General features: G+C 42.8%; 1 protein-coding gene across 8 annotated transcripts in view; it reads right to left on the reverse strand.

The window, feature by feature from the left end:
- Positions 1–19,101, reverse strand: part of CEP78 (centrosomal protein 78) — a 32,007-nt gene extending 12,906 nt beyond the window's left edge. Inside the window, exons 1-9 of one of the 8 annotated variants that reach the window (XM_077344724.1) lie at positions 18,987–19,101; positions 16,002–16,303; positions 15,289–15,464; positions 15,126–15,198; positions 13,796–13,899; positions 12,851–13,025; positions 5,257–5,370; positions 4,117–4,181; positions 2,266–2,371 (exon numbers count right to left, since the gene is read on the reverse strand). In XM_077344724.1, coding sequence (XP_077200839.1) covers positions 2,266–2,371; positions 4,117–4,181; positions 5,257–5,370; positions 12,851–13,025; positions 13,796–13,899; positions 15,126–15,198; positions 15,289–15,464; positions 16,002–16,254 — 1,066 coding nt within the window. In that variant the 5' untranslated portion in view covers positions 16,255–16,303; positions 18,987–19,101. Of the gene's footprint in view, positions 1–2,265; positions 2,372–4,116; positions 4,182–5,256; positions 5,371–12,850; positions 13,026–13,795; positions 13,900–15,125; positions 15,199–15,288; positions 15,465–16,001; positions 16,304–18,407; positions 18,654–18,676 lie in introns of those variants that run through there. The other 7 variants (XM_077344719.1, XM_077344721.1, XM_077344723.1 and 4 more) reach the window with 7 other exon arrangements.
- Between the last annotated feature and the right edge of the window lie 574 nt (positions 19,102–19,675).

A 19,675-nucleotide genomic window follows, 5' to 3' on the forward strand; every position in this document is an offset into this window, starting at 1 on the left:
GGTACTCATTTTACCGACCTCGGAAGGATGGAAGGCTGAGTCAACCTTGAGCCGGCTGCTGGGATTGAACTCCCAGCCTCATGGGCAGAGCTTTCAGACAGGATGTCTGCTGCATTACCATTCTGCACCACAAGAGGCTCTTCTGAACAACTATATCATATATAAAATCAACTTAAAGTAAGAAACATGTTCTATGATCTACTATACAAACGAAACAGCAACTATATAAGATGGTATCGTACAGAATATTCACATTTATTTATTCTCTGTTGTGTCTGTCCTTATCCCTCAAGGCAAGATACTCAAGAACATCAAACTATTTTAAGAATAACTGAGTTCTGGAATTGTATTTGAACTGCTGTTTAACATGTTGGTTTCCTCCTCTTTATTGGTTTAATCATGATAGTTCTTGATCAGCAGTTAAAATCTGGATTTCTAGAGAACATAAATTAAGAGTGCACCTTTCAACTAGTTAAAATAAATAGTTGCTGTAAATCACAACGAGGTTTAGAAATAAGATCAATACAAGGAAAACTGAGCATTTCCGCATATCAGGAAAAAATAGCGTTAATGCCAGTTGAATGGCGTAGCGCTAAACATTATCGCGCCTCCTGGCCCCTCCTCACCTTTTTGCTGTCTCGCTCTAGTCTGCCACCTTTTTGCGCTTCTGACCCTCCACAAATGCAAACGGAAATGTCTGAAGAGAACAACTCGCTTTATATGTGACTCTCTTCCACCTGTCAATCAAGTCAGGCAGGCAATCCCCTTTCTCTGTGTTTTAAAGGTTCTGCGATGCCCACTAATTTTTTTTAATTCATAGTTTTCTGTTTAAATGTCTATGCATCTAATCATAGCTCTAATCATAGATGCATAGTGTTTTTTGCACGCCACCCCTTATAGAATCATGCGTCTTGATACTTTTAAATTAATCTCATTCCTGATTTTTTTTGGGGGGGGAGGGGAATAGAGGAATACTTAGAGAGGAATACTTTGTGTTACAACTTTGGGGGGAAATGTTTTGGCATTGCCTGCACGCTTGTCCACCTATTCGTTGCTCTAGGATGCTAGCCATTTTTAAAAAGACATTTCCATCCCTGAGAACAAGGGAGAGTGAGGCGGGTGTGAGGGTGGGATGAGGCAGGCACCTCCATAACTTCCTTCTGCTGGTTGCTCCCCTTTAGCTCACGCAAAATAGGTTGGGGAATGCACTTTATGCGATTCCCCAACTAGCGCTTTAAAATGGAGGACGTTGGAGGCCAGCCGGCTACTGCCCAGATGCTGGATGTTGGTGACGTCAAATAGAGGGGCCAGAATATAACATCTACATAAGGTAAGCATTTCACTGTATTTAACAGGTGCGGAAATGCCCATGGTGTGACACCCCACTCCTTACTGAGAGATCCTACCACACTCCACAATCACTATCACACAGGGTCAAATTTACAGTCAAGCAGGTAGTCATAGTTCACCACCCATCTTTGCATCTTAAAACAGAGAGCCCTAAGCCCTTTCATATATAAGTTCCTCTTTCTCTCATTCATAGAGGCACTACTAGAACGGGGAGCCCAGTCCCCTTTAACTACCATCCCTCACTTAGGTGTCAAGAGATTGAGACTCACACTTTAGTCACACACCACCACTTGCTCATATCCTAATACACATACACATAATTCATAATGACTGAGATCTTAGAATATGTTGGTGCTTCTTATCTTGAGACCACACAGATTCAGCCTCACAGGATTAAACAAAAGAGGAACAAACTTGTATTTATGGTTTGAACACAAGACTGGAGTGAACCATGCATAGATTACATAGTTTCTTTACTGCTGAACTTCTGAACCATTGACCTATTCAAAGATACAGGATTCTTTGTTACACACTGACTTTCTTCCAGTCAGTGATAGGCTGATCTTCTGCCACACAATCAGCCAATCTGAAATGAACTAACAGTTTTCAACTAACAGGCCCTCACCAACATGCTGACAGTTCCCAATGGTTAGTCCTAGGGAGAGATATAACCTACCTGTCCATCATAAACAGTATGAACCCTGAACACAACCAATTCATATTCCTAAATATATTCTTAATACAAAAAGCTGACTAATCTGTGGGCTTTAAAAAAAACCCTAATTAGCAAAATGCATTAAAGGATCATTCATTGTTTAGCTTTCAAATGGTGTCATCATCATTTTTACAATTCTCTTGTTTTAACAGCTTCTCTAATACAAGAGGTCCATTTGTACTGACGAATTAAATACTTACCAATACGAATAGTGGCCTTCCCTTTCCGACCATTCCCTAGGACAACTGTTCTTTTCTTTTGTTTGTTTTTAACATCTTTTGAGGATGGAGATAGAAGCCACTTGTACTGGAATGTCAGGGGAGAAAGCAAAGATATTTTAGTTTATTGAAATTGATTTTTCAAGCTTATTTACTCATACCAATCCCAAAGATTGGACAGGCATCATTAACTTTTAATCAAAGCCAATATGTATATGTATTACAAATTAATATGCATTTACAGACCCTATGGCTCCTTTTTTTGATCTGTCATTCACTACCAGTCCCAGATTTTTACATCTCAAATAGCCACACTGCAAAAATACACAAAAAGACAGGCATGTGCAGGATTCCATAAAAATAGCCCCGTATAGAAGACATTGCTGGCCTATTAAGAGCTGGATGAGACCAATAATATTTAAAATATGAAAGATGGTCACATGATGTACATCAAAAGCCTGTAATCTCAACATTTTATTTAGACGGAATACACTTTGATTAGGTTGGGATGCTTGTAGAAATATCAGATTTCCTATCAACCGTTGAACTGTAAAGGTAAAGGTAAAGGTATCCCCTGTGCAAGCACCGGGTCATGTCTGACCATTGGGGTGACACCCTCTAGTGTTTTCATGGCAGTCTCAATACGGGGTGGTTTGCCAGTGTCTTCCCCAGTCATTACCGTTTACCCCCCAGCAAGCTGGGTACTCAATTTTACCGACCTCAGAAGGATGGAAGGCTGAGTCAACCTTGAGCCGGCTGCTGGGATTGAACTCCCAGCCTCATGGGCAGAGCTTCAAACTACCTTACCACTCTGCGCCACAAGAGACTCTTGAACTGTAGCAATGAATAAATAAGGTCAGGATATTATTATACCTTTAGGCAATCCCAGAAGAGTTGAAGAACCCCTTTTTGGCTGAATCTACTCCACTTAACATGCCTGTTCTAAAAATCCTAAAAATGAACGAATGGTATTAGAGGAAATTGGGACAAAAGCAGCAGTGCCTCACCAAGCTCAACCCCTCAACATTTGCCTCCTTTAGGTAGAAGGTAAAGTAACAGCCTTAGTGAACTTGCTATCAGTTCAGGCTTTGTAGGCTGGCAGTTCTCTCCTTAATCAATGCTGATCTTGCCTTCTGGACATCAGCCAAGTCCTTCCCCCTGTATTCACACCTAGAGGGATTCTCTCTATTCTTCTTAAAGACAGAGGATTGTTTTTCTTCTAGAGCACGACCCATGGAAAAATATAGAGAGAACACCACATATAAAAATATGAGAGCAACAAAACCAGGTACTAGGCTTCCAACTGAAGCAGTAAGAAATACCAGAAGGCTGAGTCAGTCAGAGCATGGTTTTGTTTCGGCTCTTCACAATTCACTTTAGTTTTCCCCATCCGAAATGCTCTGTCAACCTGAACATTCCCCCCTATTTACTCCCAATTACAAATCATTTCTGCGAAAATGAAATAGCACTGGTTCTAATGCCAATTCTTACAGGACTCCCCTGCTCACTTCCTTCCATTGGAAGAACTTCCTATATATTTCTACCCTTGATTCCTTTTGTTTAATCAGTTTTTAATCTTTAAAAGGACCCATTTTCTTATGTCATGACTATTATGCTACTCAGAAGTCTATAATGAGATTATCAGTTTACCAGGAACAAATGCTAATTGGCCTGTAATTACTGGAGTTGCTTCTGAACCCCTCGTAAAAAATTGGTGCTACTTTCCAACAAGAGGTTACATATACTGATTAGTAAATCAACAACTTCATATTTGAGTTACTTAAGTACCCTCAGATGTAAGCCATCTGGACCCAAAAACAGATTAGAACATACCTCCGAGTTTGCTCCATTTGCATTCATGAGAACCTTTTCAATTATAGTCTTCGTTAAAGCATGATCTAAAAAGAAACATGTAGATCAGCCTCTCAACTTTTTTGTTAAGAAGCCCCTGAAACATTCTTCAAGCTTCAAGAAACCAAAATTGGTGCTATGCAGAATATGGTTGGGAAGCATAACTATGTACACACTCACCCAGAGCCCCTCCCCTCCCCACCCTTCTCCAGACCCATCATTGGCCATTTTGGGATGGGAGTGGTGGTTAACATGACCATATATGGTCATAAAGATAAAGGTATCCCCTGTGCAAGCACTGGGTCATGTCTGACCCTTGGGGTGACACCCTCTAGTGTTTTCATGGCAGACTCAATACGGGGTGGTTTGCCAGTGCCTTCCCCAGTCATTACCATTTACCCCCCCAGCAAGCTGGGTACTCATTTTACCGATCTCGGAAGGATGAAAGGCTGAGTCAACCTTGAGCCAGCTGCTGTTATTGAACTACCAGCCTCATGGGCAGAGCTTTCAGACTGCAAGTCTGCTGCCTTACCACAAGAGGCTCGTATATGGTCATATCACCCGATAAATGTTTTTAACAAATTTTAAAAATATACAAATAAAATTAATTCCCACCCATTCAGGAAACCCTTATTGTATATACATAACATGAATGTAGATATGACTCACTTCCTACTGTTAAAAGGACTATGTTATTACATTGGGGGGGCTACATGCCTATACTGCTCTTGGTTTAGTAGGCATAGGGTTCTGCACGATGTCATCTAAAGATGTGGAATATGGTTTTAAATAAGTATTATAAGTTCAATGATCACAGGGATACGCCTGACCATAGGAAGCAATTGGTCTTACTGTACCAATGGGCTGTTTAAATTTTGGTACCCTAAGTAGCAGAGGTAAAGCATCCAGCAATGCTTCAACTGCGTAATAGTTAAATCAGAATAAGATAGGTACAACTCAATAAGAGGAAGTTTATCCTACCAAGACAGTACTGAATTTTTAGAACTTGAGGAAAAGGAAGCTGGGAATCAAATACTCAAAGCAGGGTCCAGAAAAATGTATTCAAATTCCCATTGTTGTATCTTTTCCTATTCCAAGAGGGTGAAACAAAAACACACATACCTACTAATGGATTTTTTCTAATGTCCAGCACCACTAGTGATGTATTAGTCTTAAAGGCATCCAAGAGCAATTTTGCCCCATCATTGGAAATTCCACATTGCTGCAAATCAAGTGCTAGAAAATTAAAGAGCGTTAATATCACTAAACAGCATAATCTATTTACATTCAACCACAATATCTACACATTTCAGAGAAAATTCTCATTTTGGGTGTCTATTCTGCTTGTAAATGCTAAAACTTTTTTTTTCAGCATCAAATTTTGCGAAACCTATGCATACTTTGTCCATTTAAACTCATTTAAACTCAGGGGCCCCAATGGGGTCAGGGATCCCAATAATAAGGGGAAAAGGCAGGGACAGCGGATGGCGGAGATACATCAAACCAAGGGGCCCAAAAACCACCCATACTCGGGCCCCCTCCAGACTCCGCCCCATCCCTCGCGACACTAGGGTGGAGGCTAAGGTAAACAACCCGCCTCTGACACTGGTGCTGTGCAACGCCAGGTCAATAAACAACAAAACCTCTACCCTGCAAAACTACTTTGCGGAGCAAAGAGCGGACCTGGCGTGCGTGACAGAAACCTGGACCAGGGAGGGTGAAACAGTTGCCCTCAAAGATCTAGCCCCTGCCGGGTTCTCTGTCCTCCACCAGTCTCAGACAGCGGGGTGGGGAGGAGGGGTGGCAATCCTGACCCGAGAGGCTTTCTTCTTCAGGGCCCTTCCTGTGCCATCAATACCAGGCATTGAATGTGTTGGCCTCGGATGGGGATCAATCGAGAGCGTGGCCATCTGGCTAGTGTACCGCGCGCCCAATGCACCGCCAGATGCTCTGCCTGCCCTGCTAGAGGCGGTGGCAGCCTGGATGCTACAGTTCTCCAGCCTATTAATTCTGGGGGACTTTAACGTCCATGCTGAGCTACCGTCCTCTAAAATTGGGCAGGACCTGGTGTCAACCATGGCAACACTAGGGCTCTCGCAATTTGTTGTTGGCCCCACCCATCAAGCAGGTCACACCCTGGATCTTATTTTCGGCGCAGGTTTGGATTGTGGATCTGGTCACAACAACAGTCGTGCCATGGTCAGACCACTATGCTCTAAAGGCTCCCACCACCTCCTCAGTTGGGCGCCGAGCAAATTTTAGCTCGCCCACGGAGACTTATGGATCCAATAGGATTCCGGAATGCTCCTGGCACTTCTCTCAATGGCCTGGTCAGTGACTGGCATAACAGACTGCTGACTGCCATTGATGAGATAGCTCCCCGACGCCCTCTCCGGCCCCGTCTCCAGCGAGCTCCCTGGTACACCGAAGAGCTTCGCGACAAGAAACGGGAACTGAGACAGCTAGAGCGAGTTTGGAGGAAGACTCGTGACGAAGCCTCGAGAACATCTTATAGAATGCAGATGAAAGCCTATGAGATGGCGGTGAAGTCAGTAAAACGCAATTTTTACTCGGCTACCATCGCATCTGCAGACTCACGCCCAGCTCAATTGTTTAAGGTAGTTCGATCTCTCACTGCCCTGATTGAAGGGCAACAAAACAGTAGCCAATTGGACATCAGCTGTGAGGCATTTGCGAGTCATTTTGCGGACAAAATCTTGACATTCCGCCACGACCTCCCCCCAACCTTAGATACAAAAAGTGAACTAGAGGCCCCTTGGCCGTCTTTGGAGAAAACTATGAGTAACTTCAGACGACACACGCTGACCGAAGTGGACAGGATTCTAGCGACAACAAGACCAACTACATGCCCACTAGATCCTTGCCCATCCTGGCGCTTGAAAACAGCTGGCATAAAGATAATGGGCCCCCTCCGGGAGATAATCAACCTATCTCTAACAACAGGAGAATTCCCGGAGGGTTTGAAAGAGGCTGTGGTACGTCCACTGTTGAAAAAAACATCTCTAAACCCACAAGAGCCTAACAACTACAGGCCGGTCTCGCACTTAGCGTTTCTGGGCATGATGATAGAAAGGGCAGTCGCAAACCAACTGACAGAATACCTGGAAGAAGCTTCGGTCCTAGACCCATCCCATTCTGGCTTCCGGCCTGGCCATGGGGTAGAGACAGCGCTAGTCGCCCTGACGGACAACCTCCGTCGCCAGTTGGATCGAGGTGGGTCGGCACTGCTGATATTATTAGACCTCTCAGCAGCGTTCGACACAGTCGATCACGAGCTTCTAGCTCGCCGCCTCATCGATGCTGGAATACAAGGGACAGCCCTTCAATGGCTGATCTCCTTCCTCCAGGATCGTGGACAGAGGGTTACAATAGGAGAGAAAACATCAGGCCGCCGGCAACTTACTTGTGGAGTCCCACAAGGAGCGGTCCTCTCGCCTATCCTATTCAACATCTTCATGCGCCCTCTCGCACAGCTGGTACGGAAGTTCGGGCTGGGTTGCCATCAATATGTAGATGACACCCAGCTCTTCCTCCTGATGGATGGCCGCCCTGACTCTCCCCCAGAAGCATTAGCCAGCTGCCTGGAAGCAGTGACGAGATGGCTCAAGCAGAGTCGTCTGAAGCTCAATACTTCAAAGATGGAGGTCCTGTGGCTAGGTAGGAAGGGCCCTTGCGAGGAAGTGCGCCTGCCTACCCTGGATGGCATGCAGCTCTCCATGGCTCCTTCCGCCAGGAACCTAGGCGTGATTCTGGACGCCTCCCTCACAATGGAGGCCCAGATCACAAAGGTAGCACGGCTGGCATTCTACCATCTCCGCCAAGCCAAACTAGTAGCGCCCTACCTTTTTTCTTTCTTCTATTAGTGTATTGTTCTAGGGCCAAAGCCTACACTGACCTGTAGAAAATGTTTAATGTTAAGCTTTCAACTTAAATCTGAAAATATACCTGTCAGGATGGCTCTTAGAATGGGTCAAGTATAAATGGTTTTGTAGATGTATCTGTATTAAGGATAAGGAGAAATTATGAAATCTTTTTGTAATTTTTTTCTTTGTACATCTTTAAGGCAAAGCCCTACTTTCCTCTCTCTTCATCAGGGTATTGATACAGGGCCAAAACTCATACTGTTCTATAAGAAATGTTTATTGTTAAGCATCTAACTTAAACCTAGAAATATCTGCCAGGATAGCTCTTAGATTGTATCAAGCAGTTAACGTGAGGTCTACGATCTCTCAAGTAAGTTGATTAATAATAACTTTTCCTAAACAGGCCTTTTTTTTTAATGTAGTGGAAATGTGGATGGCTCTTAGACTCATGGCTCTTAGAGTTTTGGGCAAAAGTTTATATCACTGTGGAGTCAATGCGGGGTCGTATATTTTCAAATGATGATTATATTTTACTTACTGCTTTTTGTATCAATAACTCATGTTGCATCCTATATTTCTATCTTTATGAAAATAAAAAAAATCATTACAATAAAAAAAAAAGTAGCACCCTACCTGGCCCCAGAACACCTAGCCACAGTGATCCATGCGACGGTCACCTCTAGACTAGACTTTTGTAACTCGCTCTACGCAGGCCTGCCCTTAGCCCTGACCCGGAAACTACAACTAGTTCAAAATGCAGCAGCCAGGATCCTCATGGCAACACCGTGGAGGTGCCATATCCGGCCTATTCTCCATCAGCTGCAATGGTTACCAGTTGAATTCCGGATCAGACTAAAGGTCCTGGTAATTACCTTCAAGGCCATATGCGGTCAGGGCCCAGTGTACCTGAGGGACCGCCTCCCCGCCTATGCCCCCAAAAGAGCTCTACGCTCTACTGCCTCCAATCAGCTAAGGATCCCTGGCCCTAAAGAAGTCCGTCTGGTCTCGACCAGGGCCAGAGCATTCTCTGTTCTGGCCCCCACCTGGTGGAACGAGCTCCCAAGAGGAGATCAGGGCCCTGACGGAGCTTAAACAGTTCCGCAGGGCCTGCAAAAAGGAGCTCCTCCATCAGGCATTTGGCTGAAACTAGACGTAATCTACAGCGACCAGGGGCCCCTGCTCCCCCCCCACCCCCCCTCAGAATTCAATCAATAAGCCACCCCCCTCAGAATCCCATCAACAAGCCCTGGACCTGTTTGTATCACGACTGTTTACTGTTATACTGTGTTGTGTTTGGTTGCAATTGTTGGTTTTGATGTACATGTTCTACAGACTGTTTTATGTAAGGTTCTTTGTTATAATGTAAACCGCCCTGAGCCTCCAGGGAGGGCGATATAGAAGTATGATAAATTAATTTGCCAGTCATCTCGTCATTCATACTCATTGACTTCTGGATTGTCAAATGTACAAGCATCATTTGCATATGAATGTTTACATATATTATCTCACTCTTCCAACAGCAACTATTTTATTCAGTATTGGCTCAAGAAACAAATTGCTACTGCTAATTCATTGGATTAACAGTTATTATTATTAATTAGATTTATTTCCCACCATTCCCCATAGGCTCGTGGTGGGTCACAATAGTCTTATCCCCATTAAAATACCCATTAAAAGACTTTAAAAACAATCCCAACATGGCGGAAGCTCTCATTATTCTTACCCCCTGCTATCAGAGCGACAGGGAGGGTGGGGAGGAGATCTAACTTACTAGGTCCGGGGGGGGGGGGGGAGAATGCTGGCACTCATTCGCTGACCCCAGCCTCAACCAAAAACCTGGCGGAAGAGCTGTCTTGCAGGCCCTGCAGAAAGCTGGTAAATCCCGCAGGGCCCGCAGCTCACCCGGGAGCTCATTCCACCAGGTAGGGGCCAGGAACGAAAAGGACCTGGCCCTGGTCGAGGCCAGGCGTGCTTCTCTAGGGCCAGGAACAATCAGGAGATTCTCTCCCGCCGAGCGTAAAGCCCTGTGGGGGATATAGGGCGGTAGGCGGTCCCTCGTATGTGGGTCCCAACCCGCGTATAGCCTTAAAGGTCAAAAACAGAACCTTGAACCTGATCCAGGCAGCAATTGGCAAACAATGCAGCTGCCTCAGCACAGGCTGGATATGGGCCCTCCAAGGTGTACCAGTGAGGACCTGAGCAGCTGCGTTTTGCACTAGCTGGAGTTTCCGGATCAGAGACAAGGGTAGGCCAGCGTAGAGCGAGTTACAGAAATCAATTCTGGAGGTGACTGCCGCATGTATCACTGTAGCCAAGTGGTCAGGGGACAGGGTAGGGCGCTAGTAGTCGGGCCTGGCGAAGATAGAAAAACGCCTGACCTGCTACTCTCTTGACCTGAGCCTCCATAGTCAGGGAGGTATCGATGGTCACCCTCAGATTCCTGGCCTGGGGCATGATGGTAAGTTGCGCTCCTGCCAGGGTGGGTAGGCGCGCTGCCTGGTCCTGCCCTCTGCCTCCCAGCCACAGGACCTCCATCTTTGAGGGGTTGAGTTTCAGGCGACTCTGCTCAAACCAGTCACTGCTTCCAAACATCTGGCAAATGGTTCCCGGGGGGGGGGGAGTCCGGGTGGCTGTCCATGAGGAGACAGAGCTGGGTGTCATCAGCGTACTGGTGGCAACCCAGCCCAAAACTCCGTACCAGTTGGGCCAGAGGGCGCATAAAGATGTTAAATAACGTGGGGGAGACGTCTGCGCCCTGCAGTACCCCACAAGGGAGTCCGTAGGAACGCGAGAACTCTTCCCCCACCGCAACCCTCTGGGCCTGGTTCTGGAGAAAGGAGCATATCCAGTGCAAGACTGTGATCTGTATCACAGGAGTTGTTCAAATTCCGTGTTCTCAAGGACTGTACACATCTTAACTCACCCCTGGACCACTTCAAAGGTCAGTTTAATTTGTCTTTCCTCTTCCTCCCCCTGTGTTTCCTTTCTTGGTTTATAATATTTCTTTCTCTGACCATCTGTTCCTTTTTCCCTCTCCAGCTTGGAGAAAGGTGGGTGGCTTGCGTGTTGATCCATGTCTTCCTCTTCAGCAGAGGTGTTTACACTTTCCTTTTCTGTCAAGTTTTGTAGGGTGTTAAACCTATGTCCTGTATTTGTGTCAATTTTTTATATGTGCCTCCATGTACTCTCCCATTCTGTCTTCTCTTTGTTGTCTTCATAAACTACTGAAAACAATTATCATCCACTGCTGGCTCCTCTCCTGAATCTCCTGAGCATGTAGCGTCTGCCCATATACCTGGGATAGCTCCGCCCTTCTCCGTCAAAAAAGAGATTACATAACCCCTTGACTCCTGAAAGTGAGTATTAGTTTATTTTTAATTTTTCAAAGACCTCTGGGTACTTTACATTATAATAAACTTCTGGGCAGAGGAGGTAAGTGTGCCCATGGGCTCCACACAGACTATACAAGATTCCCTTTTTGCACACATAAGAAGCATGTCCCTTTTTACCAGTTAGAGCACAGTGGGGAAAGGTAATTTTACCTGATGTGCTCATACCCACCCACATTGAAAACAAGCAGGGGGTCGACCATTATATTGGGTGATGTCCCTTCCAAACCTAGGAAAAAGTATTTTGGGAGATGATTTATCAGATTCCTGTTGTCTCTTTGTAATGCAACTACAGCTTTAAACTGGAATGTTGAAAGCATGAGACTTGGAAACAGCAACTGAAAAAAACTGACAATTTAAGCCTGAGGTGGAAATGGTATGTTTGACTGAGGGGAACTGTATAGAAGAACTTCTTGGAACAGGCTAAAAATAGTAAATTTGAAAAATCCCAGTTTTTGTAGGTTTAAGACCTTAGAGCAAAAGTTCAATGGAAGTGAAACAGTTTCTTAATCTTAATTTTCCTCAGCGTTTTGTTCTTATAAATAAAAGTTCCTTGTTTTGATATAACCCGTGGGCTGAATATCTAAGATGAAGAAGCAACATACACACACAATTAAATATACATATACTGTATTTGCTGGTATATAAGACGACTGGGCGTATAAGACTACCCCTCAACATTTCGACTCAAAATATAGAGTTTGTTACATTACAATACAGCACTATGGGTCACTATGGGCAGCTATGTCTATCCCAACTGAAGTGCACCCAGCGTATAGGACGACCCCCCCCCCACTTGGAGGCATGTTTTTCAGGGGGGAAAGTAGTCTTATACGCCAGCAAATACTGTATATATTCTAGTCCAGGATGTGAATAATACACAAACATATATTCTAGGATGTGAATAAACGGTGGCAGCAGTGTTTGAGCCCAACCCCAATAGCTCTGTGTAAGGGAAAGCTGATTATAAACAAGACTAAGCTACCCTGTCTGTGGATGGTTCTGGGGTTACCTGAGGTGGGAGGTGCTTATGTCTGCAAATTTTGAGACAATAAGGGTGGCAAGTGTGAATTCCTTTCCTATTCCAACATAAAACCCATAACTGAAGGAGAGGTTGTAGAGGGTGGTAGGCACTTGGTGTGAATGGGAAAGGAGTAAGGAGGACAGTGGTTTGTAATTGGTTATGGCTATGTAAAATAGTGATGTACCTATACTGGAAGACATGAACTGGATTATTATTCACATCAAATATTAAAGGATCATGCTGGAGCCCAAATACACCACACAGAAAATAAAAGGCACCCTGAAATTTCTTATTCTACATTAGACATTTGGTCTTCAGAAATATGCAAGTATCCAGGGTGAAGGTACTAAGCTCCCAGAAAGGCTACTGCATGGCTCTTACAATACTGAATTCAACTACTAACATACATACACACCTACCTTTAAGCCACAGGTCTTCTGCAAGGTATCCTGCTAGGAGAGTAGTTCCTTGGTCACCAATAAGCATATTGCAGTTAAGAGTGATGCGCCTCAAGCCAGCCATACAGTCTAAATCAGGTCTTCTATATCGCAAGCTCTCTGCCCAAGCTTCACTATGTCTTTTAATTGCCTGGTGCTTTGAAATAAAGACCATAAAGATTAAAAGGGAGGGGGAGCTGCTGAAAAGGTTTGTCAGAAGAAATAAATATCATTGTTTAACTATAGTGGTATTTAATATGTCTGACAACATTATTTAAGAAGTATTGTTCAATCTGAATCTCAAGCAAAGCAAACACTAAGTTGACTTAAAAGCTTGCTAGGTTTTGCCCCACTGCCATGAAAATATGATGACTTGAAGCAAGGCAGTTTTAATTTTAGTTTGCTTCTATATATCTTAACTGTCCTATACCTTTATGCTGCTATGTTCTCTTATGCTTTGGCTTGTATAACTTGGTCTGAATGACTGTAAAAATATACTTTGACACCTCTAAAATATAAATCTCAGTGAGGAAATGAACATTTTATTATTGTCAGAAAAAGGAATACATGTTTAAAGATACTGTATTTAACACTGCAGTTTAAAAGGCAATCTAACTAATGAGTAAGTCACTGTGAACTCAGTAAGATTTACAAATGAATAAATTTGTTATAGAAATAATGGAACATCTAAACATACTCCTGCACATGAGTCATAATTTAAAGTAGCTGGATTAAAAAATAGCTACAAAGATGAAACTCTTTTAATCAGTAAACTACTAATCTGGACTTAATAAAACAGATGACACCTTGAACAAAAGGTTTAAATGTAAACTCCAAATATTGTTAAACATTTATACAAAAAACACTTCAGCACTGTTCATTTTACAAATTAATTATCAGAGGCACTTCTGCCAAAGGAGGTCTTACCTTTAAGACACTGGCTATATGTTCCACTCCCCGCCAGGTCAAACTGCATCCTGTAAAATCTACAGATCTGATGCAAGCTGAATTCTTCACATTTTGACAGATTACTAGAAATGAAAACTAAATCTCAGTAATGAAATAGCTAGGGCTGCACCTTAAATAGTTTAAAATTAAACACATCTTAAAAGAAATCTAAGTACAGTATTATCCAATTTCAGATCTTACCCATTTGTGTTGCTTCTATGCCAGTCATCTTGTCATAATACTGGAAAAGGATCTTACTCTACTGGAGGATCTGATTTATATGGATAATCCTTGGAATACTTTGTTAACAAATATGGACACCATCAATCACTTTTACAAGAATATATACTTATATACAATACAAAGTATATAAAATGATAAAATTATCATTTTATCTACGTAGATCTTGAACTGCTATGGGTACTCCATAGACTGTCAACACAACTGAGTTCAAACAATGCATCTCCAGGTCCTATGTTCAAACATCTCTCATATACTTGAGATGCGTCAATCATAACTTCATCATATGGTTGCACAAGACCCTAAATAAGTAGTTCTATTACATTTCAACAGCATCCACCTGTGATCTATGAGAGCCTTCACTAGGCCACAGAAGGTTCATTTTCAAGATAGCACTGTGCAGAAACATGGGCATAGAAATATCTATTTTTAAAAGAAACCAATTATCCATTTAATATATCCAGCTACCATTCACCAGCATTTGATTCACTGTATGAAAAGTTGTCCAAACTGCCACAAATACAGTTGTTTGAATAGTTGCTCACGCCTTAAGGTTGTCACTCTTAAAGCCACAGCACCCATCCAAACCACAGCACCCACCCAATCAGGGCAGCCTTCTAGAAGACACACCAGAAGATAATGTAACAATAATGCTCATTTTCATCTACCGCACCCAGCTGTAGTTTAATGTGTAGATGACATCATATTACTCAGGATGGGTAAACCAAGGGGGATTTTAAAGAACTACAGAAAGATATCTATAAACTCAGTGGTGCAGCCTGATGGCTCATTTTGACACTACAAAAATTGTTATGAATTAGCAAAATGTACTAAGAAGTCACACTAAAAAAACTAAGGATATTAAAAAATATATTATCATTCCATTTCAAACATGGGAAATATTTCAGCATACCAAAGGAAATAAATACATATAAGTTATACAGTGTTACTGTGCTTATTATTAATGGATTTATATTTAAAACTATATTTGAATAAATCAGCATAGATTACAGTCAGAAGCTGTATATAATAACCAAACTTATTTTTCTTTGGAAAATTCAAAACTTACTTTCCAAGCCTCCATCACCAATTGGTGAGTGTGCGAGAGACAGGTTTTCTAAAGATGACGTGTTCATCAATCCCTTCAAAATAAAGTACATATTTTAAACAAGGCTCATAGTTGCAGTATTGTCCTGAAAACACACACATTAATTACAAATAAATCATCTTACTTTTCCCAGCAATATTAAGTCTCTATCCCTCAAAAGCAGCCCCTGAAGTTCCAAATTTCTCAGGACATTTGATATCATCAGACATCCTCTGATTGCTTTACACAGTTGACCAGACACATCTTTGGATCGAATTGCTGGAATTTTTCTTCTGAAGTAAGTTCCCTGTCTTTCAGCACCTATCAAACAACAGCAAACCGGATTATCTTCAACATTAGAAAGTGTACATGCATAACACGTATGATACATTCATCATACATCACACCAACCATTTCAGTAACACTGAAGCCATTGTTATTCACATAGTACATTCATGTTTTCTACCACATCTTTTCTTGGCAGTTAAACAAAATGTCATTTGTATCAACCATATAGTGGCAAAAGGAATTCCAAACACAGCTCCTCCTGTTACACTCACTGTTAGAGACATTAATACAAATGACCAAGGTACTCTACTCAAAAGCAGACAAAATTCAAAAGGGATGTAATCACAGTCCATATGTATTTTTAGAACTGCAGATTCAATCAAATTAAATCAATTTAGCAGTAAACTCTAGGATGCTAAAAAATATATTGACATTTATCTAAGTAAAGTCCAGTTTGACTATTTCTGAGTGACATAAATTCTGTACAGTGGTGACAAATACTTTTAAAACGGATGCCAACAAATAAAAATCAGCTAGCCACAGTATAATTAATAGCATAAGGGTCTCTACCTGAATCTCCATGTCCCTGATAGTGCAAGCTTCTTATGGCAATGGAATTCAAAGTCTTGTTGTGTCTGATAGCATTCAGAAGGGGTGCCCACTCAGTAGCTTTGATACGATCTGCATTTATGTCAAGAAGACCAAGGAGCTTTCGAGCTTTCACAGCTGATAGAGGCATACACCCATGAAGTGCACAGAGATGCTCATAATGAGAATAAAAATCCAAACTGCACTGTCTTCTTGTTTTCACTGAATCAATCATTTCTAGAGAAGCACCAAGCGGGAGCCGTATGGGAGGATTGTATAAAAATCTAATAAATGAATGAAGATGAGAGAAACAAAAATACTTAAAAGCCATTTTATCTTACAGTGAACATACAATATTTTTCAGATGTTCTACTAAACTTATAAAAATTGCAGCCCTGATCAGGATTTCTCTTCAAGACAGAACCCTGGCTGATGCTGCCATGCTCCCTTCCTATTTCACTCATGCAAGGAGAAGAGCTTGGTTTTAATTTCAAAGGATTCAAAAATAAAAATCATTAAAGTATATTCATATTAATCATAAAGTTACTGCATGAAAAAAAATTCCATTATTGTATATATAAGGTATGCTTCCACAGTAGTTAACTATTTTCAAGCCTAGTAACAAATAAGCATAATGAAGTCCGGTGGCACTAAGATCACCACTTTTATTCAAGGAATAAGCTTCTGAGTGCACACATGCTTCTTCAAATACAATGAAATGAAAATTACCAGTTCATACATTGCAATGCTTCCTAAATAATACAACTAATTTGAACATTGACACTTGTATCAAAGTATGCCACAAACAAAATGTCAACGTTGCTGCCACATACACACAGACAACACAATCACTGGACCTAACATTAACTACACCATCTCAGGTTTATTCACGGGCTAACATTGCTTTTGCCAGTAAATGTCAACAAGACTTTTATACATAGGGCAAACAGTTCAAACTCTACACCAATGGATAAATGGACACAAATCTGCCATTAAGAATCATAAGACCAAGAAACCTGAATTTTCCAAGACATTCAATGGGTAACCTCAAAATATCCGCTTTATTGAAAAGGAACTTCATGAACAGAGTAAAAAGGGAAATTGCTGAGTTGCAAGTTATTACAACACTCTGAACAACGGAATCCCCAGGGATATTAGATATCTCCCTACATAGTCTTATTTATTTATTTATATACCGCCCTCTCCCGAAGGCTCAGGGTGGTTTACAGGGAACAGGAAACAGGTACAGATAATAGCCCTTTAAATTCAGCCCTTACACCTGCATCCATACCATCCTCTAGAAGGGTAGTACATCCTTTTTATTTTATTCCATTTCTCATTTGAAATACTAGAATAGTAGATTGTAATATAATATAACCTTGCAATATAAAAGTAATTTAGAACGGTAGTTTGGAATATACTTCTCCAGTTTTGAGGCAGGGGAGATTACTCTACACCAGTGGTCCCCAACCTTTTTATCACCGGGGACCACTCAATACCGGGGACCACTCAATGCCTTTTACTGAAGCCCGGTGAGGGGGGGGGTAGTTTACTCCTCTACTCTCAGCCACTGCCCTAACGCTCTCTGATCGCTATGGGAATGTTTAAACATCCCTTCAAAATAAGATACAGACACGCCACAACAATGAAGTGTGTTGTAAAGGGCAGGGGAGGATGAAGTAAAGGGCCGGGGGGGGGGGGAGAAGGCGTCCTTCGGGGCCCACCTCCAATTAGTCGAAGGACCACATGTGGTCCACAGCCCACAGGTTGGGGATCGCTACTCTACACAACCAATCACCACACTTCAAAGAAGAAGAATATTGTAAGGTCTCCCCCCATGCTTGAGAGAAGGTGCATGGAGGCAGCAGGATCTCAGTTAATTACTCTCAGCATTCCACAATTAAGGATACATCTGTCCACCAGTCTCCAATTCCAACATATTTATTTACTATGTTTTCCACCAGAATTAAACCCAAACAAGTGGTAACCTTATAAACTAAGCTTGTTATATTCCTGTTAGGTCCTTGAATCTGTTAAACATCTTCATTATGTTGTATGCTAATTTACTGCTCACCCTCTCCCTATATGTATAAACTGTTAATTTTCATTTCATTGTATCTTCATAGCTCACAAAAACTTATACTTGAATAAACTTTGTTGGTCTGCAAGGTGGCACTGGACTCAAACTTTGTTCAGACCATCATAACTACCTACCGGGAATCTACAACAAAAACTGCCAACTCCCCCATCCCTAAGAGTGGCCAAAACCTATTCCCCTGCCATCCTGTAATAAATACAGATCCAAATAATTTGATCAGCCATATATATGTGAATACTTCACCACTACCCACAACAAGTACTCAAAAAAGGAGCTCACCAGGGACTTACATATAAACTTTTAAAAGCCTTTAATACAGTGCAGGACTCTCTGCCCAAGAGACCCTTTGCTGCTGAGATACAAATATCCTAACTTGAGGATGTCCCCTTAAGTCATTTACCCTACCTCTGACGCAGTTTTCCCTTTCCTGCTACGTATCCAGTGGAAAACCAACAGAATACGTCTAGAAAAAAATCAACGGAAGCCTTTCCCAGAAAGGAAATACAGTAGTCAGGCCAAACTTTGCCTGCTGAACCCTTCCCCATCAAGCGTAACCTACAGAGTACTTCTGCAGCCCCAGCCTAAGAGAGCACAGACCCGCGAAGAGGAAAAAGCAAGCAGGTGCCAAGCGACACCAACGAGGCGACTCCTCGCGCCACGCTACTCCCCCCAACACCTTGCCTGCAACTCCCACGCGCGTAACCGTTCCCTTGGTTTCTCGGTCGCCTCCCCATGCACAGCAACGACTTCCCCCACGTGACCCAACAAGCGAGCTTTCGGATTGGTTGCCCACAAATAGCGGTTGGCTCCAACGACGCGTCCTTTCTTCACCCCTCCCGCCGAGCAAAACGGGTTTACGTTCCTCATACCGATGAAAACGCAGGCTTGCGACCAGCGAAAGGCGGAGACTGCACGCACCGGCGCGTCCCCCATCCCCTCGCGAACCAGGCAACAAATGGTCTCACTGGTGAAGCCCCCATACACTTCCCCCTAACCATGCCACGCCCCCTCCGCTCGACGGGTATGCAGAGATAGCAACAATTGAAGCCTTTGTCCACAATTAGCTGCTTGGGCTAGTGCTTGGGTTATTTTTGCCCGCTCCCGACTTCTCTTTCCAATCTAATTTTTACTCCTCATTTCAGAATCCTATGTTGTTCCTGCACCCGGAGTTGCCAACTCGTAGAGATTTGAGGGCGCAGCCCTCAATACAGGATACAGGAAGGAGCTTAGCGGGGATGCGATACCATACAGAACAGCCGCCAAAATTGTCGTTTTCTCCGAGAGAACTGATCTTTATAATCAGTTGAAATCTGGGCTCACTAAAGGACCCATAGGGTTGCCAACCCCAAGATGGGAAGTTCTTAAAGCGGGGCCTCAACAGGGTATGATGCTACAGTGTCTACTCTCCAAAATTTTCTCCGTGGAAAGCGATTTCTAGTGTGCTGAATGCCGATCAGTTGTGTTTCCAAATCTCCAGACCCCTGCCTAGAGATTGACAACACTACCGATACGTTTGGCAGGTTTGTATTGATCCTGACAGACCAGTATTTTCAGTCAC

This window comes from Paroedura picta, chromosome 7 (genome assembly GCF_049243985.1).
Source record: "Paroedura picta isolate Pp20150507F chromosome 7, Ppicta_v3.0, whole genome shotgun sequence".
Lineage (NCBI taxonomy): Eukaryota > Metazoa > Chordata > Lepidosauria > Squamata > Gekkonidae > Paroedura > Paroedura picta.